The sequence below is a fragment of the Conger conger genome, chromosome 15, assembly GCF_963514075.1.
Source record: "Conger conger chromosome 15, fConCon1.1, whole genome shotgun sequence".
In the NCBI taxonomy this organism is placed as follows: domain Eukaryota; kingdom Metazoa; phylum Chordata; class Actinopteri; order Anguilliformes; family Congridae; genus Conger; species Conger conger.
In genome coordinates, this window is record NC_083774.1 from 24,838,981 (window position 1) to 24,865,170 (window position 26,190).

Genomic DNA, 26,190 nt, shown 5'->3' on the forward strand with positions numbered 1-26,190 from the left:
ACATTTGCAACATTTTGCACTTTAATATTAGTTCTCTAAAACAGACAACTCAATTCTTCCACAGTTTTTACACTATGTAAATAAAACAAAATTGTAATAGCTCAAGGAAAAAAAAAACATGTAGAAAAAGTATTCAAATTGTTTGGATGTCATTTCAAACAAATGTACGTAGCTGCATCTGTTAGCGTGAATGGTAAATTGAAATGTTCTTATGCAATTAGCAAAAAATAAACAGAAGGGACCCCTAAATGCAGCACTGGAGTGGCTCCAGCTAACATTGTGGTGTGCGGAGACAGCATGAGGATCACCACGCATCCGGGTAAATCCACCCGTTATAAAGAAATTCTAATTCACTGGAAATATTCTACATTACCTGTATCAAAAACGTAACGCCATACGAGTCACAAATGAATGCCGTGCAGTTAATTGCATCCATAAGTCCAAACTTTGTTGGTATTATGAATACAGGTAAGAAGTGCTGTCGTTTTATTCCTGCCCCCCCCCCATGCTTTTGTAGTTTGGCCAACAGGTTGTGGATGTCAATTTCACTGAACCAATTCATTTACTCCCAAAACATCTGTGAGAACATGGACAATAACAGTGTTTCCCCTACTGCTGTGAAATAGTATTTTGTAAATACATTTTAAATAGAGGTACACAATGCTTTGACATTTGTTTTAATATTAATATATGCAGATCTCATTTAATAATGGAAAAAAATGGTAAGCTTTTATTTTAGACTTAATATACTCCTAATGAGTCACACAATACTCCCAGTAACAAGATTTCTCTTTTCATGAATAAATAATACAGGTCGAGGTCTTTTAATATTCTTTTTAAACAAACATCGGTTTTGTTTGTAAGATTGGTTAACACATTAAAAAGCAAATGGTTCTGAACTGTCACGTCCTACCAGAAAAAAAAAAGTTTCTAGAAGATGGTTCACACTTTGGTGAGTCTTTTTGTTAACCTTGTTGTCAGCAGCAGTAGCAACGTTCAGCATCCACCCCCCTGCAGCACCACCTTCTATATGGTTTGCCATCTCCCGGGAGACTGGCCCACCCAGGCCCCTTTCATACTGGGCTCCGTTCTGGGACAGAGGACTTCACTGTGGCCTTTTCAAGAGACTGGTGAAGAAGTATTCAGTAAAAGTTGCTTAGACCCTTCCTGTGCAAACAGCTTTTTGTACGCATTTAAATGCAAGAGCATGTATGACAATCTCTCAATGCAAGGTGCTCTATGAAAAAAAAAAAAATGAAAAAAAGGTATGCAACTGTCTTAACTGAAAAACCCCTCTGACGTCCAACGGAGCCCAACAGAACGGCTTCCTTTAAAGCAATGGTAAACCTCACTGCAAATAAAATCTGGTGGGGCACGGGTGGGTAAGGCAGCCTTGCCATCACTACCTTCTGGAAAACCTTCGCTCTCAATGACTTGAACCTATCACCCTGTTTAACAGTGCTTTTCGGTACATGCCACGTCCTTACACCTCTAACACCACACACACAATTGCTACAAGGTGCATTCAAGACCACACAAGGACCACTTCATCCAAGTCTGGCAGGGGAGAGGATGGGGGGGGGGGGGGGGGGGGGCTAGGAAAAGAAGGTAAGAGTGAATGTCACTCAATTTTGCTCTAATTAAACAACTTTTTGTCATTTTGAAATCATATAACATTTTAAAAATAACTAAGGGGGGGGGGGGGATTGAAATGGGAGGATGGGGGAGCAAGAGAGGCTGGACTGGAGGAGGGTTCGTTGTAACTATTTGGCTCCTTTAATGCAGTCCTCTGCTTCCTCTGTGGTTGCAGCACATTTTAATGAGACTTGAAGAGCAGCCCAGTGACGATGGTATCTGACCTCCGCAAACTCGACTGCCACTTTACATTAGGGGTTTTCCATTAGCAACAAAATAACTGCCGTCGCCCGGCAGATGCGGTCTGGCGTGACTGGAGCATTGTAACGCACTGCAGTGAGGACTCTACGGAGAATGGGGGAGGGAACGCTCCATCCCGGGCTAAACATCCATCCTCACACCCTCTACATAAAAAGCCAGGGAGAAATACTTCAACTACACAGCAAATATACATTGTTTTTTTTTTGAATATCTGTAAAGAATAAATATTTTTTTTTAAATTTAAAAATTATGCAAACACGTGCCACGCTTGCTCTTTTAACTTCCATGCATATGCGTTATTTACAAATTGAAAAATACCGATTTCCTTTCATTTTTCTGCTTTTTCTTTGCCCAGGTTTTTTTTTTCTTTTCTTTTTTTTTATACCAAAAAAGGTTTTTGCCCCTTACAATCAGCCAATCAACATTCACAAAAACCCAAACAGGGACCTCCCCACGTACAGCAGCCACGGGCGGGGACATTTAAAGCTGTGTTCATAAAGTCCATTTCCCCACACGAAAGGAAATAAGAGTCAGAATGGAAACGGAATAAAACATCCACAGAAAAAAATATTCAAAGGAAGATACAATACAAGCCTGTAAGGGGGTTATGTTTTTTGTCTGTTTTTTTTTTGTTTTTTTTCAGTGTCTTACACACTCCACTCTGCTGCTAACAATACTGTTGTACAATTAATATTTTCAATATTCTACCTTATTTCTGTATAATTTAGTTTCCATTAAACAAAACTGGATGGGGGAGGAAATGCAATTTTTGTGTGTTGACCAGCAGAGGCAGCAGCAGTCGATGCTGCCCCGGGATAATTGCATCAACGCTCTAGTCTGACAGAGCTTTTCCCTCAGAGTTTGTGGTGCACGGGGGATTTAGCCTCAATCCTCTATGTATTCCCACAGGTCCTTCTCGTAGCCTTCATGAACGTGCTGTAGCAACACTCTCCGTCGGCTCTCACAGTATCTGGAAATGGGACACAGGACAGGACGGGTTATGGGCCTGGCACCACAGTGCTTTCGGCATTTATTTAAGGAGTGTTTGCATTGGTACCAATAAATACAAATTATTATATTTTCCACCTTTTATCCAGCAAACTGTCCCCTTTTCTCCAAATTTGGAATGCTCAAGGACTATTGTAAGTTTGGGAGGGCAGCCTAGCATGATGTCCCTGCAGGTCTGACTAGAGGAGCTATGAGTGAGTACCCAATGAGGCGCAGGAAGCCCTCCCATCCTAGGCAATGGCCAACTGTATACCAACACTGATTAACTGAACAACACCAGGACAGCTGATTTCACCCACTTTTGAGTTTGCACGGCTGAAAGATTCGCGGAACTGTGTGATATAATGGAGTCAGCATGGACCAAAACCCCAAAGGAATATTTCCGGAACTATTTAGAATCCATGTAGAATCCCGGCTGTTCTGGAGGCAAAGGGCCCTAACTGGTAACTAATAAAGGGGCCACTATGTGCATGCAGGTTCATATGTGTGTGCGTGTGTGCGTGTATGCATCCATATGCATAGGAGTGGGTAAACATGCATGTGTGTGTATATACATATACATACAGTGAAACCTGCCTTGGCATGGGGGCTACATTGTATGGGGGTTACCTGTCCCAGATGGCCACTTTATGGTACTGACTTTCACTTCTCTCACACATGCACACAAGTGTATATATGAAAATGAGATGCAGCCCAGTTTTACAGCCTACTCACTGACCTGTACTTGTCTTGTACTTTCTGTTTGATGTCCTGCAGGGAATCCTGGGAAATATCCCGCTCCAGATATCCAGACAACACCTCGGTGGCATTCTCCAGGTCTGCCTGATTGTTCTACATGAGCAAACGCAAGACACGCTCCGTTATTGCATGCAACCATCCAATCCACACTAACCCAACAAGGAGGCTTTAAAATTCTTAGTAATACACCACAGAACATGGTCCACACAGCCTGAAAACTTTACTTCAATCGGTGCTTTTCTTTCACAATAACATATGTTGACAGCAGAAGATAATGGCAGAAAGGGTTATTTAGCTGATTATTTTATCCAAAACACAGCACAATTAGTGCTGTGTGCAAACCTGCCCCTCAATATGTTTGAGCACTGTCCATATTAATACTACGCATATAGTCATACACACTGGGGGTTTCTAAATAGAAGAAGCAGGAGTCTACCATCGGTGTGAGCACGCGTATAAAGACGTGGAGCTCCACGTGGAGTCAAAGACAGGGAGACGGGGCCCAAGCCCTCACCTCAAAGATGATGGACTGGTTATTCTTCTTGAGGTAGAAAGCGAAGACGTAGGTGAACATGAGGGTGGAGCGGCACTGGCACAGCACGTCCACGGCCTTCTTCAGGAACTGCACCTCGATCCAGGACATGTTGTGCTGCTGCATCTCCTCCATCTTCTGCTTGACCTGGGCGTACAGCTTGTGTTCGAAGCGCAGGCTCTGCATGTGGTTCATGTAGCGGTTACAGTAGAACAGGTACCTCTGCAGGGCCGCCCGGGAGCGCTGTGGGGCAAGCACACACCACCGCTGTTAGGACACAAGGCACACGCCACCGCCGTTAGCTACATCACATTACATTAATGGCATTTGGCAGACGCGCTTATCCAGAGCGACGTACAACAAAGTGCAATACCCATAACCAGGGACAAGAGGCCTAGAGCAGGGGTGTCAAAACTCCAGTTCCTGAAGGGTCTGCAGGTATTTGTGGTTTCCTTTCAATCAGCAGCCAATTAAGGCCTTCAGAACAAGGTGAGTGCACTCTCTAGCCAATGAAAGACTTTGAAATGTATCTCTCGTGCTGAAACGCACCAAAAACCAGCAGACACTGCAGCCCTCCAGGACTGGAGTTTGACACCCCTGCCCTAGAGGGAAGTACAACTACAAGAATACAACAGAGATAAGGACTAGGGCCGATCTGATTAATGGATTATATTTAACAACTGTTTTTATGCAGCACAACACAATAGAACGATATACACTTCTATATGAACAATAAACAGCTTAAATAGCCAAAGAAAACTAGCAAAAATATAATCCTAGTGAACAAGTTACAACACACTATTTACAATGGAAAACACAGCAACAACTAGTGAACTCAGACAAAATCAAACTGCAGTCAGTCATGGCACTGCATAGAGACTATACTCTGAGAGGCTTCCAACGATTTTGTGACACTCCAGACCAGAGGGGGGCGCAGATTCACATTTTGCAGTTGTGACATCCACAAGAAACACAGAAGTGAGCATGTTTGCTGCACCACAGATAACAAATGAAAAGGAGTTGAAACTTTGACAGATAGATGGCGACAAATTTCACAATCGCTTTCAGCTTATTTAGTGCTGCTAAAAAAAGAACAAAGACGGTAGGTCCTTCCGCTCAGACGAGGAGACGCAGCCAGCATGCCATCGCCCACGTCAAATTTAAGACCAGTCTCCGCATTCACGTCGATGCGTGAACATCTCTACTAGTGCGGCCAGCAGGGACGTGCACACCGCGGAGGCCAAAGTCAATGCGGAGTTTCGTTTTCTCCACAAACATTTCATTTTGCATCATTTAGTTGGTACGAACTAGCCAAAGTTTGTTTCTGCAGTAAGTGAGCTCCCAGCTTTGGCCTACTTGGTGAACTGGGCCAGGCGGGAGCCGGGCAGAGCCACGGGCAGAGCCTCCGTTTGAGTAATTACCTCCTGCGCATCCCGCGCCGCCTTGGCGTCGTCTTCATTGTAGCGATTGCAGTTGTACCTGTAACAAAAATGAACTCAGAAGTGAACAAACGAACAAGCCAAAATGCTAATGTGGTCAAATAAGCACAATCTGAAGAAGTTCCAAGCGGAAAAGGCAATTCCTCTATTAGTCCTCAAACATACAGTTCTCTTTGAACCCGAAACAAGCATCCCCCCCATCCCTCATGAGCTGGCCTGCATTCACTGAAGGGGGACAGTGAAAAGCAAGGAGCAGGTAAGGTGCAGGCAGCACCGTGTGGGAAATGGTCACTCCAGGGTTCATACAGCAGACATGCAAAGCTGGGCGTGAAAAGCTACATGATTCCCCTTTGTGAAGCAGACTGCAGGATTACAGGAGCGCATTCAAAAGCCAGGGTGCGAGTGGCCCTCCACTTCAAATACAGCTTCTCAGAAATTGTTCAGATACAGACTTTAGAAAAGTGGGTTTTGTAGATGTACCGAACTTCAAAACGATGCCACTTTCCATCTTTCGATAGAGAGATTACAAATTACTAAAGTCAGAGTAGTAGTTACCAACAACAAACTGCCTATTTGAGATGTCTAAAGTGGAGCAGGAGATGTGAGAAGAGCCAAAGATACATGTATAATTATGACTTAAACACAGCCCTATGACATTAAACACAGCATTTCCAGAAAACACCCCGTGCCCCTTAAAAGGCCTGGTAGCGGTTCGTTCCGGAGGCCAGCAACGGCGAGCCGTTCAGACGCTGCTGCACAACTCCCTGGCAGAAGCGGCAGGGGAAATGCTGACAGAGGAGAATTAAGCTGGGAGAGCAGCTGAATGCCATACTCCAGGCTGTGGAAACCCAAATCCAATTAAACCTTATTTTTTAATCAGCGGTGGTAGGAGCCACAGGCAGTGCGCGCCCTGCTGTTCACAGCTGGAAGCGAGACACCCACGGCGCCCACGCTGGGATTCAAGACTTCAGCAGCGGGATGCAGGCAGGAGACGCTGCATTAAAACCTGCTCTACAAGCGGGGGGAATAATCACTCTCAATAGGCGGTGACTATGGGGCATCAGGAATGTGTAAGATGTAAGTGTGTAAGGAAATCCAAGTGAAAACCTTGACACGAGGGCTGCGCGATATAGCTATCGGGGTACATTTTTTTTGTTTTAGTGCAAAACTAACCATTTCTGGCAGGTGGCGGTAGGTTTTGTTCCTTATTTTCGTCTTTAATCAGACTCTGTAACACATCACCAAACTTCAGTGAAATGCTTCCGATAAAAAAATATCACTTGTATCTATTCAATGTTGGTCGACTTACCTTTTTGTATTGAAAAACACAAGGATTACGTTTTCGCTCTTCATCATTGTAGTCATGTTTTTATCTACCACATGGAAGCAGCATGGCCCTGTTGTGGTCATACCAACATTGAAAAGATACAGGCGAGCATTTCACTTTGGCTGCGAAAACTGGAGGTGTGCTAACCGCAACAGGTATGATTAAATTTTAAAAAGCCTGAAAGAAATTTGAAAGCACATCCTGGAGGTAGTTTTTTCTAAAAACCCTGTGCATGAGCGTAAGCTCCATGATGATTACTTGCCTTTTGACGGCGAGCTGATCAGTAGGAAAGTGAAGTTGCACTCACCAGGCAGAGCCGTGGGGCTCCCAGGGACCCAAGCACACCCAGCAGAACTCCGCTTTACAGTTCTGGTTACGGCACACCATGTGATTGCAGCCTCCGTCCTTCTCGATAGTAACGTGACATTTAGGGCATTCCTGGCGGACGCAAGGCAGGGTTAGGCACACTGGCGCTCCCTCTGCTCATGGGAAAGGGCGGATGGGAGGAGCGCGTGGGGGGGGGGGCACGTACCTTCGTGTTCGCCGCGATCCAGTTGGACGTTTCGCTGTCGTCATCACACTTCTTAATCCACTTCCTCAGCCACTGCCGAACAGCGCGGGGGAAAGGAAATCAATGGAGAATGCTAATAATGTTGACTGAACTGCCCAGAGGCTGCAAGCACAACATCATCAGACACTGGTTTCAACACCAGCACAGACCAGCTTTGTCATAAGCTAGTTTGGAGCTGGTCACTCCTTGGAACCAAGGTGGGGTGAACGTACAACAAGCCAATGGATAATCTGTGTACAAACAGTGACTGACTCTTTGTGAAAGCATCTGTGTGTAACCTTTTGTACACCGAGTTGCACATCTGCAGTATAGGCTAACACCCTACCGCTATGCTAGCTCAAACAATGCACTTCATGTACAGAACATGACATGGTGCTGCAAACTTTATTTGCCATGGAACGGAATAAACTAGAACACAGCCTCTAAATATCCGAACATGTTCAAAATTGAATATGTTCTATAGACATTTCAGGCAGAATATCTGCACCTGACATGATTTTTGCCCGAGGCTTGTAATCACAGTGAAATCACTCGTTACATATGCCCTTTGTTGCCACCATGACAACCACAAAGAGACAGCAGGCGTCTCTGGGGCGTCCCTGCCAGGTGAGCAGGAAGGTGGTAGCCTAGGACACCGGCTCTTTGTTCAGGGGGGAAACCAAGCTTAGTCATACAGAGCTCACAGCTCAGCATATGCCCAAGGATAAACACTCGACTGAAGAAACCACAACAACTGCCGCCAATGCGAACTTCAAAGTCATTTCCCGGCACGATACACACTTTGTTTTTAATGAACAACAAATATTCATTATGAAGATATGGCATTTCAACAACCCACAGTTGCACCCATTATAGTTCTGCTGCAAGTACTGCGGATGCAAGCATTCCATTCTCATAAAACGTGGCATTTGGTTTAAATAATTCACTGGATTTCCTTGATATCGGAAACACAACTTTAATAAGCACATGAACTATTAAACTGTAAATGTTTCTTGTTTTCAGTCCTGTGAGAGCCATCAGCAGAAGACGACCAGATCACAGATTAAGCAGTGAATAATTTAAGACCAAAAAGAAAAGGGACCTTTGTTAATCCCCTCGAAAAGAGGGCTCTTGTTTCAACAACTCCAAAATGTGGAGTGGAGATGTAATAAAAACATGTAGTTAGGCATCAATTTTTTTTATTTTTAAAGAATATATTGCTTCAAAATTGAGATGGAATACAAATTGATGCTGGGAAAACTACACAATTGGATTTCATGTAAATTCACCAGATCACAGCAATCCGCCTTTAATAAGCTTAGAGCAGCATTATCATTGCACGAATTAGCCATTCCCTATTTCAACAGGTGTGAAGGAGAGAGCTACACCCAGAGCCATCCATCGTGTAAATGCCATCCTCACATAGGCCTGAATTTACTAACCTAATAAAGAGTCACACGCCAGTAATCTACAGGTTTATCACACAGCGCATATCCTGTTACACGGAAACAAACTCCAACCTCTCCGAGCCTTGGGATTTCTTGGAAAGGCCAATTAATCCATGAAACATGATACAATAACAGTCAAAGGAATACTTTGAGCTCAGCAGTACCAGCCAAGTTAACTCAAGTGACTAAAAATAAATAAGTGAACATATTACAGAGCAATTAATCTCGCTTTCCTGTTTTGATCCGCCTGGGCTGCCAGGTGGGGCTTGAGTGCGTGGGCTAAGTGGGAGTTGGATAACAGCAACGCTTCGCGATAACACAAAGAGGAAATAAAGCGGACAGCAGAAACCCCCTGAATTACATTCTGTGGCTTTCCTCTAAGATGGCTGCCGCAAAAACACTCTTTATAGGGCTTCTCTTTCTCTAAAACAACACTACAGAAGCGGGTGACATTACTATGGGGAACACATTAACTGACCTGTTTATTACACAGAACCTGAAACCGTTTCATTGTAAAAATGTTGATTATATAAATATAGTATAGTTCAGTAACAGTAACTGTCGGTAAAGGGGATAGTTTTTGTCGGTAGAGGGGATAGGCTTTAGATAGAAAGCCAAATCTGCTCAGCTTTGTATGGAACATCTGCTGGTCATATCTAAAACTCGTTCCAAACGTCGTTAAACTCCATATCACATCTGGCTTGAACCACCCTATTCCCATGCCTAGGTGTCACAGCTGGTAGGTGTTCCTGTGTGTGATATCATTATGGTACCAAACTGGACATCTGCTAAACATTTTAAACTGCACCCTGTCAGAGGTTGTATGAGAATTCCAACTCAACTGAACACACTCAAAGAGTGGGTGTCCACTCTCGTGGATGTAAAGGCATTGGTTTGTGTTTTCACAATTTATTTCCAGAAATGTTCATCCATTTTATTCACGAGGCAAATGTTTGCATTCCCACGCAGCACTCTTAACAACTTCAGCGACAGCACACTCCTGCATACCTTGCACTTGACAGGATCGTGCCAATTCTCTCCACAGTTGAAGCTGCAATTGAGGAAAAAATTGTATTGAAATATGTTGAAAGACAACAACGTTCAAAGCTGAAACTTCAATGCAACTCCATTTGAATCACGTTTTTCACAATGGCACTATGGGCTTTGCACATGAAAGTGGAAGTACAGCCACTGTCTGAGCATGTAAAAGGATATGAAGCTCCGTTAATCCAGTTAAAACCCAATTACCAGGGCACTACAGGTGGAGGGATTAGGCCATAGCCCCAAACCCAAAAGGGTCACTACAGAAATGCCTGTTGGGGCTTGGCCAACACAGGAAATTATGTGAAACATTAGGCATGAGAGATCTTGGCAGGGAAGCAATGGTGCTGGCTAACCCAATAAACTCTGTTCCTCCTGCCCAACAGAGGTAAAGGGGCAAGCAAATCGGCTTATTGCGGCATTCGGACGAGAAGGTTTCCTTTGGCATTTGTCTTACAGAGGTTTCTTACCAGAACTGGCGTCCGCACTTACACCTGACGGGCTTGGCGTCAGGGTACTGGACTTTGACCACGTGGTGGCAGTCCGGAGCGGGACACCATTTTAACAGTCGATTGCACTGAAGAAAAGAGGGAAGCTCAATAACTGATAGCAGGAACAATAAATCAACCCTCAGCATTACCTACAGCACTTCCACAGTTGTGGGTCACAGACAAAACAAACATTGTAAATCTATGACAAAAGACCACCTGCTATGTGAACCGCCATAAAGACACACAAACTGCCATTTCCTAAATTGTACTGTAGAATAAGAGACAAATGAAAGAGAATGAACACCTTACCTCTACAAAACTATTGGTAATTAAATGTTGGTACTTCAACTTCACTTTTGAATCTGTTATCAGTCGCCTGAGAAGGAAATAAAAGTGTTATTCTTTTATTATCATTGCTACTACCATGCAACTGGAACATGTTTAAATGGTCATTAGGGTGCACTGCATTTAATTATAATGTAAACAGGATCAAAATTCAATTAGATTCACCAAAAATTAACTGTACAAATAGGCCTCCAAATAGGCTCTCTGCTACGGTCTCTCAAATTCTCGAATAACTTTCCGGTGTTGATCTTTTATATTTAAGTGGTTCATGTTGGAATTCATCGCAGATAAATACTAATTTATCGTTCCGTTGGTGAGATCGGTATGTAACCATCATGCATTATAAATAAGACACAGGGACATATAATGGTCGACTTGTCCTGGTAGATGAGCACACTGTTCTACCAGTCCAACATAAACACACATGGCCATATTTAGATGCTTTCTTTGCCACAATGAATCACTGTCTGTACCTTTTAAGTAACTGTGGTGATCAGAATAGAACTTATGTCATTTTTGAAAACCATTAGATAAAACATCTTGCTCTGCAGAACAGCAGCAACACGTATAAAAGGTACTCATGAAAAAAGCGCGAGAGTTCCACAAAAATGGAAGTCCATTTAACAGCCGTACGTTTCCTAGGCGATTACGTTTTTTTTTTTTTTGTCCTTTAAGAAACAAAAACAGGACTGATGCCGAGAAGTTTTAAAAAGCTACCCACATCAGCTGATTTTATCCATCAAGCCATTTGTCGCAAATATGCGGAACATTAAGAACTCATCTGGGGCAACTGTCTGGAGCGCCAATGCTGACGCTAGAAGCTCAGCACTGCTTTTCTTGGCCTAGCTAACGTCTGTGGCAGTCCTCCACAACAGAGGAGAAGAGCCGTCTGCTGCTGGACCTGAATCATTAACCACGGACCAGGAACAGGATGTAGGTTAAGACAGTTACTGCCAGCATTAGGCCGAGGGGAGGAGTGGGGGGGAAGCAGACATCCAGAGATTAAGATCAGTGCCGTGTATTGGGGAACTGGAACTGAACTGGTCAGCTGCATCAGGGAAAACTGGTAGTGGAGCATAATGTAATAGTGTAAGCCGACATTTTCCATATCTCCCCGTGTCCAGCTCTTCTGTCTTCCCAGGGGAGTGTCACGGCGTGACAGTGGTGCTATGGAACAATGCAAGAGGGCTGGAGCTCTGCTCACTGTTCAGTTCTTATCACAAAAAGCCAGCTGAACTGCCAAGTGTAGCAGTGGGCGGCAGTAGTTTGATTTGTCCGAACGGCCACCACCAGCTAAAAACACCATCATCTCTCGAAGCATTTTTCGGATATGGCTAGCCAGAGATATTTGTATAAATCCATGACTAAAATCCATCCCTAAACATTCCTTAGTGGCATCAGTCAGCCAGCATGGCTATTTTTACACCTACATGGTCAAATTCTGTGAGCGGAGACAGCTTTGTCCGCAGACAGGCAGTTGTTAAAATGCTTCCATAAGCGTGTGTTTCAATGCGAATTAAATGTTCATGAGAAATTGCACCTTGTTAACAGTTCATGGCATCAAAGCTGGAAGAGGACATTAACTATCTGATCCCTGATATGAGCACTTAAGGGCAGGATCAGCCACATGCCAACCCCAACGAGGACCATTGGTGCAACGGACCTGCTCTAGCTCAGCATTCACAACAACGAGAGCACAGTAATACAATTAAACTCTTAAAAGCACAAAGGCTGACCTTCTGCACAAAGAATTCAACACTGGTATACTTACATGACGGTGTTGTCATCCACCAAAATATCACAGCTGTGAGCTGGACAGGAAATGGTCTTTGGGGGGAGAAAGAAAAAAAGCTTCAATTCAGAGGAGAAGATATGAAAGACTTCCAATCTCAGCACATCTGCCAGCGGACTGTAATGTGTTTGTCCTGCAGGATATCAACTGCAGATTTTATCAAAGCTCCCAAGCCCCTATCTACAGGCTAATATAAGCTTCTGGTACACTCCGTTATACTCCGATACATCTTTGGGATTCACGTTACAGGGGGAACTAATTAAGTGTCACTTGTTCTTTAACAGCTGGAAAAAACTGTTTGGTACACAGCACTTTCTTGACCCTTTACTTCAGCAGATTGTACCGTTACCTTGCGCCTACCAGCCCACTGAGAAAGGAGTGCTTCTCAGTTCAGCTGCCAGGCTGAACACAAGTGGTCTTGAAAAATACTATTGTGTGATTCAGCGAGTAGGAAATCCCCATCTAGCATGCCAAGATTTCAATTTAACCCCCGGAAATAAATCTGCTAAAATTGACTCACACATTTAACTGGTACTACAAGTACGGTGAGCCTTTTCATCAGTTACTGGAAATGAACTGTACACGCACCTGTCCCATTCCTTCCTCAATGATTTTGGTTGTTAAGTAGTCGCCCCAACACTGCATGCAGAACTTGTGACCACACTCCAAGCCAGTGAAGTACTGCAGACAAAAGAGACATTCATTAAAGCGATTTCATGATCTTATTTCAGTTTCAGTGCATGTTTTCAGTTGGCCCAGACAGGTTTTTATTTACATTTTTTTAATGTATACAGGTTTCACACAACCTGCCAACTACAATCTCTCATATCGGGGCAGGTGGTGTTTATGGTCTTAGGCCAGAAAACACGCTGCAAATAACAATTTTACACTGACATTATGCCTCCAGAGATTATGTTCTTACAAATATTCTTTAATATTCTTTCCCAATTTAAATCATTTTCTCGGCAACTTGAGAAAGAAATGACTACCAGCACAGCATCTGCTAAAACATTACCCTGCCTTAGACCACAAAAACCAAATGCCTGATAACAGTCATTATAAAGCCAGGCAGAATTTAAGCAATTCTGTCAAATAACCACAGAAGCGCAGGAACGAAGTTTCGTAACGGACAACCAGACGCATCCCACAATTAATTTCCCCACTGTTGTGTGTCGTCTGTTTTAAGAGATGGTGAAAGCACTATCCAATGTTACCACGCAAGAGACTTTTCTCAAGGTGAGGAAATGATTTCATTCATTAATGGAGCACTATCCCTTTAACAGAAACACACAATACAATGGTACCATTAATCATTTAACAGAAATTGACACCTGTGGGTTTTGGTTTTTCCTTCAGTTCATGGAATCAGGCTACCATTGTTTCGGTTTTTCCGTCTTTCCGCAATACGCAGATATTCCACGCACAGCGCTCGCTCTGTATGCTTTCGAACAGAGATAATTCAAACGTACACATCTAATCAAGCAGTCGGAGAGAGGAGAGTAATGGCATTAGGAAATCACTGCATGAACCCGACTACCTCAACTAAACATGGAAGCCTTTCCAGCCGTTCAGGCTGCCAGCTATACGAGTTCCAGCTCTACGCTGAGGAGGAAAGCCAAGGCACTAAAGCAGGAAGATGGTGAAATCACACTCCCCAAATCCCAGGACATTGTCATTCAACTTTAAGATTTTATTTAAAGCAAGCAAGACTGAATACAGAATTTAAAGGAAAATGTAATCCCCACATATGTTGAAATGCCTTGACAGACACAAAAATATGTTATACTGGCCACAATGATATTTGGCATCTATTTTAGGGAGCATATTGTTGTATAATTATCTCTTTCTGGTTTTAGTATCTAAAACGCCCACAAAACATTCGCAAGGACAATGACGTAGGTTTTTTGAAAAGTTTCTAACCCTGCTTCGAGTACTTTGTCAGAGTACGCCGTCTGACAAAGGAACCGTGGTGCTGGGCTGTCATGCCACATATTTAAATCCATATAAAACATGCATACAGCCAATGCCTATGAGAAACTGGCATACTTTGCCCACATACGTGCACAACCAGTTGTTCTACTGCTGCTCAGGCAGAAATATTAGACACTTGGGACACAGTCCTCCCATTGGAACAAGACTGCCTAAAAACGACAAGACCATCGCTGTTCTCCAATGCATTTCCAAATAGGAGCCCGGTTGAGTAATTTGTCTGGAGGAACTTTATACAAAGGGAAGAAATGAGTGTCATCCTACTCATAACTTCAGGCAGCACAAGAGGGACGCCAAATGCTAAATAAATAGGTCACATTCAGAGTAAGACACCAAGCAGCTGCGGGGATGGGGCACCAGGCAGCAGATGAAGTGTCACATTCTCCCCCTCTCCCAACTACAGACACGATGTTATTAACGCACAAGCGAGTTTCACAGGCAAATCTAAACATCGCCCGCCACAGGGAAGGGATCTGTGCGCGCGAAACCGAAAGCTAACCGCAAGAACCAAAACGCACCATGACAATTCAGCGTTTCATAAGTAGCATAACAGTCCTCCAGACCGCAGTACAGGAGGCATTAAGTTCTCGGAAGCTGAAAACTAGAAGTGGCACGTTGGAGTGCTGCTCTGTGTACATGTTTAGTAATCCCGTCAAGCGATTAGCCGAGATAGCAGTTCATTAGCGTCCCGTGCTAATGGCCTCGAGTGCCAGCGGTAGCTCAGCTCCACTTACAGCGGTGTGACAATAATGTAATGTAATACACAGCCACTCGCACTCCACCCGTCAATGCTGCGATGCATTAGCACTGCTGGCTCCGAGTCATGCAGTGAAGCAGTCCTGACTGTCGTCCCAGAGTCAGGAAACAGCCCATCACCTTCTCTTCACTGTGACTGACAGCCAGAGTTTCTGATGCTACAGTGCATTACAAGACATGATTTAACAAGGCATTGCGGGATGCAGTACACAGAAAAGGGCGTATGCATTCCATTGATGTTGCATCGCTGTAAATGAGACAGGAGTGGGGAGGGACGTGAGATGAGGTCCTTTTCTAAAACACTCACTGAATTGGGGTAGTTCAGGTAGCAGATCTGGCAGGGCAGGTCCTGCGCTGAGGACCTGGTGTTCATCAGCCGCGTCCGAGACTTCTTACTGGGGTTTATGACGTGACACTCGGAAAACAGCTTGTCCAGGTTCCCGTCAAAGTACCTGTGGAGGACACACAATAAGTGAGCTTCACTTGGAAAAAAAAGGTATTGCAATGGCATTGGAGTGTCTGTCAGACAGTCTGACTTGAGCCAAAGTCCTGGAGTGCCTGTCCGAATGCATGTGTATTATGCATCACTGTATGTGTGCGCAGTGCATATGCAGCAAATGTACATTTCTTAAATCTGGTTCTATACTGGAAGCTCACTGCTTCAGCTTGATTTGTTTGAATGCAGCTTACACAGGCCTATTTTACAGCAGGTTTTTGGCCATTTTCACTTCACATAAATCTGATTTAGAAACAAAACCAAGGAACCAAGAAGTTTGCATTGAAAGAAGGTTAGCCTACAAAAACACGGACAGGATGGGTGGGTTTTCATCGATGCATTAAAAAAGACTTGGGCCCGTCAGAATGGCTCATGAAAGGCCTTTAGCATTTAGCACTAGTAAGCACTGTGGTGAGATCTTTGTACGGCGTTCAGGGATATATGATACACATTGCATGACACAAACACAGACAACATAGCACATATATTCATCCCTTTTAGTGTAGAGAAGAAATCCTGAATATTTCCATTTGTTTTAAAAGCTTGGAATGCAGAGTTATCTTGTGCAAATTAGTAAACACATGCTATTTATTTACCCTAAACACAATACAATGACTTTGTGCGATGGCATACCATTAATTGCAGGGCCCCTATTTTTTCCTTAGTCGTGGAATTACCAACAGACCTACAGAAGTGATTTCTGGAGACATTTTCTGCCTTGAAATGTTTCTGGGCATTTAAAAACAGAACCAGTAATTTAACGCACTTAACATTCTTTATTTAACATTCTCAGTGACAGTTACTGGGTATGTTAGTAATTAAATAGATGGCACTCTTCAAACATTTTACCCAATGGAATAAGGAAGGGGGCACATACAGATTGTCACCAATCTACACGATGCAGAGAGCAGACATATATTATCTGTAGCTAACTCAGTGAGAGATGACACAATTCACACCGTTTGACAAAAATGCAAGTGAAAGTGTAATAGACTTTCATTCTCCAGAGGTGTTTAGCCTGAACACAATGACAAATGCAGCAGGTCAAACAGGAGAGATGAACCTCTTTAAAACCTTGATGGTTAAAGGTTTGCACCCAGATAAAAAAATATGATAAAATGTACAGTCAATATCAGACCTACTCCCACAGAAAGTTGCAATTGTATATTGTCCATATAAAAAAAAAGACATTACATAAAAAACATCAAGTTAGAACATTTCAATTTTGTAAATAATAAATAACTAAAAATGAAAAAACACAAACAAAAAGGCAATCCTGCCAAAGACAGCTGCCAAATTATGCTGAAAACAAACATTCTATGAAAATGATGAACATTGCACGTTGTTGACCACGTCAAAGCAGACAAAAACCATAACTTCTCAACTAACTTAACTCAGAACAGTAGGTTTCAAATAACTTCTTTAGATCTGGCGAACAGCAGGCTCGGCTGCTGGGTGGCTCATTCCGTTAAGGCCGGAATCGAATCCGGACTGCCAGTGCCGCCTGTGGCCAGCTGGCCAGCAGGCCGGCAAGGTGATGTAGTTTGCGGCAGCGTTGCCTAGGCAACGGAGGGTTTTCATTGGGTAGGAAGATTGTCTTTCATCTTGTATCAGACATCCCCAACAGTCGGTTGGGTGCCAGCAAGTCCACCTGTTAAGCTGCACATAAAGAGTCTTCCTCTGACTCATGTCTGAGTGAGCCTGGCTCGTGAACTGCTGCAGGACATATGGTGGCAGCTAACATTCTGCGCTTCGTAGCTGAGCGCGTGTGGGTCTGTGCTCCTCAGAACCGATAGGGAAAATACAAAAACAGAGCTTGACCAGAGCAAAGAAAAGCCAAAAAGGGAAAAAATAAACAACTTGCCTTTCCATAAGCTTCTCTTTGTCCCAGTTGAAGTGGCTGAGAAGTATTCTTGTTATAGTAGCTGGGTTCTGGAAGAAAGGGACAAACATTATTTGCAACAGTACGCCAGATAAGAGCATCGCTTAGCGCTAGTCATTTTGTTAATAAAGCTGGTCTCATAAAGGCACTCTCATGCTTACGGTGTGGCAAACAAACCAAAAGATACGCGCTGTACACATCATTTCTGAGATGTTCTGAGAAGGGATGCAACATAAAAGAAACAGGTTATTAAACAGGTTTCACCTGCCCCAAATTAAAAAAGATAAATAACTTTTTCAGATAATCCAAAAAATAACTATAAACTGCCATTGATTCTCTTCATACCTTAGCCTAACTGGCATAGATTGCATAGACATACATTAAAGATTTATGCAGACAGGCCCAGAGAAAGATCCCTTGATTAATCCAATACATCATTTCAGTGGTAGCCCTGTTTCGTTGGGATAAATTATAGCACTGCACCAATATAGGCCTGCCAATCTAGATGAGCAGAGGAAAAAACATTTTTCAGGCAGTTTAAAAGATTCTTGAAAACCTTTCAATAAAAATATGTTACAAACGTCTGCATTATTATACGCACGCTACTTTGTGTAGATAAGGCAAGTGATTCTTTTTCAGATTCTAAAATGACATTTCAATGACATTAACTTCATGCCTGGAAAATGATTTCAACTCTTAATGAAATGTACAGGATCCAATCTAACAGCAGAGCTTTTAGCAATACCTATGGCACTCACGGCTTCCTGTAAACGCCTTTCGTTATGAACAATCACGGGAGGTCATGACCATGAGGACCTTGTTCTACATGCATCTCACCACAGAGCCAAGAGTTTATGCATCAATAGCACATCAAACTATACTTAGATTCACAATTCATTTGATGTAGAGCCAGAAAGGCCATTAAGACATCAGACTCGTCAAGATGCACTGAAGGGACCTTAAATAGTCTGTAAAACACTGCACTTGGAAGTCCTAGCTGGTGTGTGACATTAACACTGGCCTGTGTTTGGGTTTAAACTTCACTTCACGAATGACCTAAGAGCTTTACTGATCAGAGAGCGTCAGTGACCGTTTCCAATGCAAAGGACGTCACAGTGAAATAAGTTTTTTCTAAAAGCGACAACTCCTGCAAGCACAATTCCAAAGCCAGCATCTACACATCTCTCCACCATTGTTGCATTAACATCTACCCTATGCCTGTTTTTAGAGCCACTAATATGAGGATGAAACGGGAGAGGCACATTCATCATTTCCAATATTTATCCAGGCAACACATTTTCACCATCTAACGCGTGGCATGGTTTTCAAGGAGCCCTAAAATGGGATACAAGCATAATGAGACTACAGCTGTGATGCCAAAATGTGCCAAATTATTTATTCATTCATTGCCAACGCATAACCCACACAATTCTAGTAAAACCTAAATAACCAATACATAGACCTCATACATAGATGTGCAGCAAAGTGGTATTGCTGTTAAAAGTTGGTATGGGCCAACCATGGTATTGCTGTGAAAAGATAATGGCAGTGGACCTTCAAAGCCCTCAAATGACAAACGGGCAGACTGGAGAATCTTGCGGCAATAAACAAGCATATTCTTAAACACACTAACTAATATCGGACATCCAATCTGGTCACTTAATGCAAAACAGAAGGGTACTTCATAGACAATGGCTCATTCATTAATTGAATATTAAATAATAAGCCACTTATTCACGGGTATGTTCTTTAAAGAACAACAATGTTACGGGGAAACAGGCTCAGGAGGTAAGAGCGGTCGTCTGGCAGTCGGAGGGTTGCTGGTTCGATCCTGCCCTGAGTGTGTCAAAGTGTTCCTGAGCAAGACGCCTAACCTCCGATTGCGCCTGATGTTTGGTGCCTTGCATGGCAGCCAATTGCTTTTGGTGTGTGAATACATAAATGAGAAGCATCAATTGGCCAGCGCTTTGGATGAAGGTACTATATAAATTCAGACCATTTAACATTTTTAAAAAAACAAGAATATATCTTCATGAGCTTATTGAGGCCAACACCCTCAAAGGCATGCAAAGGCATACGGTTTCTGCATGGTTTTTATTCCCCTTATTCTGAAGTCTGAAACTGAATGCTTAACTGTTCTGAAACACAGAAGAACCAAGCCTTGGGATGCACGAGTGATGGCTTGCATCCCTTTGTGTTGATCTCAGGGCATATAAAACGAGAGCAGCATACAAACTACGGCCTATTTTTAGATTAAGGGATAAACAGCATGTAACCAAGCAAAACAGAGGACACAATCTTTTCTTTATGTAAGAAAATCTTCTCTGCAACAATGGGGGGGGGGGGGGGAATAAAGGCTACAAGTGAGTCCAGATAAAAGGAAAAAAAGGAAAAACAAAATGGGGTTACAGCAGGTTGGCTTTTCGCTGCTGCTCCAGAAATGGACCAGGATGGGCCAGCGTGACGATGCGGGCCGTTAGGAACACCCGGATAAAGTGGCGGCACGAAGCGGCGTAGGTGAAGCGCAAGCAGAGGGGGATTCCACAGCTGCTCCACTCTGCCGTCTCCCAGCAAGCGCAACTACGGACACGGAGCTGAAAACTGGGCCACGGCACCGCACACCCCACACCGCACACCCCACACGCGTCAGTTACAACCGGCTCTTACCAATTACACCAGCAATTGAATACTATTACACACAAGCCTTTTTTATCTTCGTCAACATCTCATTTAACTGAAATATTTAGAGATTTCATTCAGTTTATGCTCCTCACGCATGAAAACTAAAGCCGTTTCCCATCTGAGTCAAACCGCATAGAGAACACTGTGGGCAGAGAACACTCACATCCTGAGGAACTCCTTAAACTGAGTCACTTTTGGGCACGCTCAGTTCCGATACTGACCAAAGAAATCATTTCAGCATGTGTTCCCTTCCATCACAAGTCATGCATTACCCTACTGCCAGGTAGCATAGTTTACAGACATTAATGTATAGGTAGAAAATTACACTGCAAACTCTTCCCATGATAGAAATATTTCAAAGATCTACAGTCCATATAAGTATTCGCTGTCTTCCTGATTATTTCTATTGTTGCATATTTGTCCATCAGAATTGTTTCAGATCTTCAGACAACAAAACGTAATACTAGCCAAAGGGAATCCGAGTAAACACAAAAGACGGTTTTAAAATGCCGTTTCATTTATTTAATTAGAATAACTTAACACCCAAACCACCCCTGTGTCCAGATAAAAGTGGCACCTTAAATTATTTAAGTTAATAACTGGTTGCACCACCTTTAGCAGCAGTAACTGCAACCATGCACTGCCTATAATTTGATATCAGTCCATTTGAGTTTCAGCCCACTCTTCTTTGCAGAGCTGCAATTCAGACAAATTGGCAGATTCTTAAGCATGAACTGCTTGTTTCGGGTCCTACCAAAGCATCTGAAAATGAGCTCAAGTCAGAACTTTTAACTAAATTATGAATTATGTTTCTTTTCAGCTATAACAATGTAAACTGGCTTCTGTGTTTTGGATGATTGTCTTGCGGCATAACCCAATTACTCTTCAGCCTCAGCTCAAGGACAGATAACCAGACATTCTCAAAGAATTTTATGATAGAGAGCAGAATTCATGGTTCCTTCAATAATGGCAAGTCAACAGGTCCTGAGTCAGCAAAGCATCCTCACACAATTCTTTCTGTGAAATTCTGTATTTGCTCTTTTGATGACTGAAAATTATCTCAAACAGTTTGGAGATCATCCAGATATTTATTTATTTATTTATTTTTAATAAATGTGAGATGAGCATTAGCAATTAGCAGTGGTTTCTAACTTGCTACTCTCCGATGAATCCCATTCCGCCCAGTCTCTTTCTTATTGTGGAGTCATGAACACAGACAATAACTGAGGCTAGATGAGTTCTTTGGATGTTTTTCTGGGATCTTTTCTGACTTACGGGAGAGTTGTTGCTACGCCCTTGAAGACTGGCCTCTCTTGGGAAGGCTCACCACTGCATGTGTTCTTTGGGTATAATGGTTCTTAATGGTTTGGTAGAGTCCCAGAACCTTAGAAATGTCTTTGGGAGTGGCCTAGTTAAAATCTCTATGCAACCCAATAGAGATACTGTAGAATGACAGGAAACAAGCAGTTAGTGCTTTAAACCTACCAATCAGTCTGAATGAAAGTAACGTTGACAGGAAGAGTGGGCTAAAATTAATTTGGGAAAACTGCAAAGAGAGCAAGTAAGGAAACCAATGCCAACCAAGGACAACAGAAACTACATAAAAGCCTTTGTAGTTCAGTGAGCCCCCCCACCCCATAACAGTTATGAATGCTTAGTTTAAACATGCACGGTTAAAACTAACACCTCGTTGGTAATATGAAAAAATAATGGGGTTTTTTTAAAAGGCAATAAATGTACCTAGACGGCAATCACTGTATTGATACATAGATTAGCGGCAGGTAAGTTGTGATGCGCTACCATATTTATACTTTGAGCACAGCCCTAAAATCTTCCATGACAGATGTTAGGAATCTGCAATAAATTACAGAAAAAACTTGAAGGGACTACTCAGAAGACTAAAACAAGGAAACAAGGTTATGTACGGAACACAAATCTAACAAATTTCAAAACGCACTCAGAATTCAAGCAGACATTTAGTAGAGTAGCCCAACGCAATCAGCATGGAGTGGTAGAATCCCTTCTGGTCGAGCAGACAGCTGGACAGCCTGTAGCGTAGCGGTTAAGGTAAATGACTGGGACACACAAGGTCGGTGGTTCTAATCCCGGTGTAGCCACAATAAGATTCTCACAGCTGTTGGGCCCTTAAGCAAGGCCCTTAACCCTGCATTGCGTCAGGGGAGGATTGTCTCCTGCTTAGTCTAATCAACTGTACGTCGCTCTGGATAAGAGTGTCTGCCAAATGCCAATAATGTTACGTAATCTCTACTGGAGGCCCGCCACTGCCCACACATGAACATGGGAGTGTTGACTGAGCTTCAGCTCTTAATGCCATAGTCAGGAGGTGAAGGATTCTGTGCAACACTACTCACAGAACATATATGGTTATTGCTATTAAAGACTCTGAGCCAGGAGTTTTGGACGGCAACTTTCTGGTCAGGTATCAGTTTGAGGTATTATTTTGCTAAATATATTATTTGGAATTTAAGTGACTGAACTGTATGGAGATGGTTTGGGAGTGATGTTCAAACTCATTTTTATGTGATGGCCACTCACACAATCTTAAAATGAGCAGGTGTCTAATACTGTACTTGAAAAGGGAAATTACTGAATACATCTGCTTAGATTAATGAAAGGTGCATTGAGTTATGGAGCAAGAATAAAGCCAGATCTGAGAGGTCTGATTGAAGAAACAGAAACAAGGCTGAAAACCAATGGCACAGGTGTGACTAAACGTATAGGGTTTACGGTCCTCAATTCACAGTGTGATTCAGCTACCAAATACAGCTTGTTTTGTAGTGTCAATGTCATATGCCACCAAATGACTACAAATTAAGAGTGTATCCTTTACCTTACATTGGAGCGCATCGCCACTACTTCAATGAACTGTTCAATGAAGTAAAGGAAACGAGGGTAAACGAGGACAGATTGAAATGGATTTATTGAATTTTCATTAAATATAGCTGGCTATCGTGTTGCCAATAAAAACATGAGTAGCAACAGCAGGTCTGTTGTCACATTTCACTGAACCACCAGGATAAAATCTCCACGAGGATCAAAGCAAATGTACATAAACGAATGTCCAACTAAGTTGCACGGCCCATATACCCAGTTACCTAGCAATGTGTCTTAATATCCAACGTAATATCCAACGTAGGGATGGTTGAGTAACTTACTAGACTTGTTAAAGTAGCCATCTCTGTCTAGTTAAGAAATGTGTGCGTGGATGTGTGTGCGTAGACAGCTAGCTAGCTAACGGTATTTTTCAGAATGTCAGTATGGAAACAGATTGTGTGTGGAAGCCAGGAATGCGGGGAAATATTGTATAAACCCAATTCGCCGCAGAATGAACTAAAGTTAACTCTACTCGAGGTTGCATCACAGCTTGCTGAAAGACCGTCGTAACATGTTGACAAAACTTAAAATATATATCGCTAACTAACTGTAGCTAAATTATCGAGACTAGGTGTGTAACTTAACGTTCCACAGATGATGCGTAATGTGTAGGGTTGGTCATGCCATGGTATGAAATAAAACACAACCTAGGCAACTACCTTCAGCCACCTGAGTTAGCTTGACCCTCAATACGAGTTTAACAGTTGTTAACGTTAGCGCAAATGTTGGCTGGACTAGGACGACCATGCAAAACCGTTGACATTAATGGTTATGAAGTCGATTTAGAATTCTGGTTCTAGTGGACTTTGAATTCCCAAGCTAGCTCATATAAGTTATAGCTAACGTTACATATAATATACACTTAAGTAAAACACTAACTATTTATTAGCTATTCCAGTCAAATGCTTTGTCAACATGAAGCATCAGTTCCGCCATGTTGTAAGGCCTAACGTTAGCTAGCTAATGTTAACTTAGCTAAAAAATTAAGGTTACATCATGAGCCACCTAGCTAACGTTAGCTATGCAGATAGTCTGAAATTTGAGAATGACAAATACTTTACTGTGACCAAGGCAGCAATAGTAACGTCAACTAGGTTAACTTACAGAACGAGTTGGCTAGCTAACGTCAGTCTTTTAACGAAAAATGTCGTTTCCAGATCCACATAATTAGCTTGCTATTTGACGTTAGCAAGCTAGTCTTCCCAGTTTCAAATATTACCCCGTTTGCTGGTTAGCTAATTTAGCTCATGTAAATAACGTTGCGGCGACTAAAGTTAGACAATTAATCGGCACTTAAGTACAGCCCAGAGAACTGGCTGTTAGGTAGCTGCTAATTGGGATTGCACATAGCCTAACTTCGCTTTTGGGACATGATAAATGAAGCTCGCTCAGTAACGTTGCGTGCAACATTAACATCGTTTAGATCAACATATAATCCGTAGCTAGGTTGTATGGCAGCTTACATAATTGCTAGCTAAATTGGTTAACAGTTAGCTAGTTAGTAACATAGGAGAATACGACTTAGCGTTGAACTTGGTAACGTCAGCTAGCTAACAAGGGGTCCTAGCTATAGTTAAGTTACTTACCGTATCGTTAGCTAGGCTATCTAACTAGTCAGTTATATATTAGAAGATGGAAACTTAATGTTCCCTATCGAAATAGTTAGGCGAACATTTAAGTCAACTTAACGCTATCAGATTTTATTAACAATCTAACCAGCAGTTACGTAGTTTGCTAATCCTCCACCAGAGGCCAACATCTAACGTTAGGCATCAGCCATCGCTTTAGATTCTGTGGCCTACCAACTTTCCAACATCCTCGGTCTTTCCTGCAGCCGGCTTGCCTAAAAACACCTTACCTGGATGACCTCGTTGACCTCCCTGATACACTCCACCATGTGTTGGAGGATCTGTTCAGCAGTCAGTACTTCGAAGCGATAGTCCTCTTCATCCTGACCAGGCCCCAGCCCACTTCCTCCGGTCTCCCCACACTCGTCTCGCTCACCACCGGCCACTACAGGATCAACCAGCTCCACCTCCCCGAGCTCCAGGGTGTCGTCTTCGGGTTCCCCTTCAGCGCTGTCTTCGCTGCATTCCTCTTCTTCGTCGTCGAATTCATAATTATAACCCTCGTCCGAGTCCATTACTAGGTTAGATACAGAATGTGACAAGAAAACGCACAAGCGAAAAATCTGAAGCTAGGTGGTGTAGAACAACACAAAAATAAGAACAGACTTCTGATTTTCAGCCGCAGAGAAAATAACAACACAAGCGCCGCCGCTTCAGAGCCAACAAAGGGACGCGGCGTCATGAACTGACGACGGCAGACGTCATGCGTACAGGCACGAAAATTGTTTGCCTTAGAAACTATTTCAATAAAGTTGGCCACAAGCGCAAAAGGAAAAAAATATACCTCGTAGCAGCCATATTGAGTGTGGCATTTAGATTTAGACTGGGGAACAACCCGTTAATTACCTAGTATTTATTGGGTAAATACCAGGTACTTATTGGGTAACTCAGAGATAAGTGCTATAAAACGGGTTGTAAAGTATTTATTAGACTTCTTTTTTAGACTTCTACTGGTGTAGCCTATCCACTTATGCGTTGTGTGTTAAGATATGCTGTTCTGCATACCACTGTTGTAATATGTGGTTATTTGCATTACTGTCACCTTCCTGTCAGCTTTGACCAGTCTGGCCATTCTCTTCTGACCTTTCTCATTAACGAGGTGTTTCTGTCTGCAGAACTGCTGCTCACTGGATTCTTTCTTTTTTTAAATTTTTATTTGCACTATTCTTTGCAAACTCTAGAGACTAGTGATCAGCAGTTTCTGAGATACTCAAACCGCCCTGTCTGCCACCAACAATCATTCCACCAACAGTCA

General features: G+C 42.8%; 1 protein-coding gene across 2 annotated transcripts; it reads right to left on the bottom strand.

The window, feature by feature from the left end:
- On the bottom strand, positions 1 to 25,629 carry arih1 (ariadne ubiquitin-conjugating enzyme E2 binding protein homolog 1 (Drosophila)). Of its 2 annotated transcripts, none has more exons than XM_061221640.1 (14): positions 25,166 to 25,629; positions 17,713 to 17,780; positions 15,660 to 15,804; positions 13,196 to 13,288; positions 12,587 to 12,642; positions 10,780 to 10,846; positions 10,450 to 10,556; positions 9,947 to 9,989; positions 7,473 to 7,544; positions 7,248 to 7,378; positions 5,596 to 5,653; positions 4,157 to 4,417; positions 3,623 to 3,735; positions 1 to 2,866 (listed from the first exon to the last, which is right to left on the bottom strand). In XM_061221640.1, exons 1-14 carry the CDS (start codon positions 25,448 to 25,450, stop codon positions 2,782 to 2,784), a joined length of 1,584 nt encoding a protein of 527 aa, XP_061077624.1. In that variant the 5' UTR covers positions 25,451 to 25,629; the 3' UTR covers positions 1 to 2,781. The 2 variants fall into 2 exon arrangements, with proteins under 2 accessions (XP_061077624.1, XP_061077623.1); XM_061221639.1 differs by having other exon boundaries at positions 4,157 to 4,441.
- Positions 25,630 to 26,190: the final 561 nt, after the last annotated feature.

What these genes read in the sequence shown, in the direction of transcription:
- arih1 (XM_061221639.1), bottom strand. Translation starts at nt 25,450, where the DNA reads ATGGACTCGGACGAGGGTTATAATTATGAATTCGACGACGAAGAAGAG. An exon ending in GTGGATGACAACACCGTCAT is followed by an intron (nt 10,847 to 12,586) that starts GTAAGTATACCA and finishes TTTCCTTCTCAG; the next exon opens with GCGACTGATAACAGATTCAA. An exon ending in ACGATCCTGTCAAGTGCAAG is followed by an intron (nt 7,545 to 9,946) that starts GTATGCAGGAGT and finishes GCTGTTCGGCAG; the next exon opens with TGGCTGAGGAAGTGGATTAA.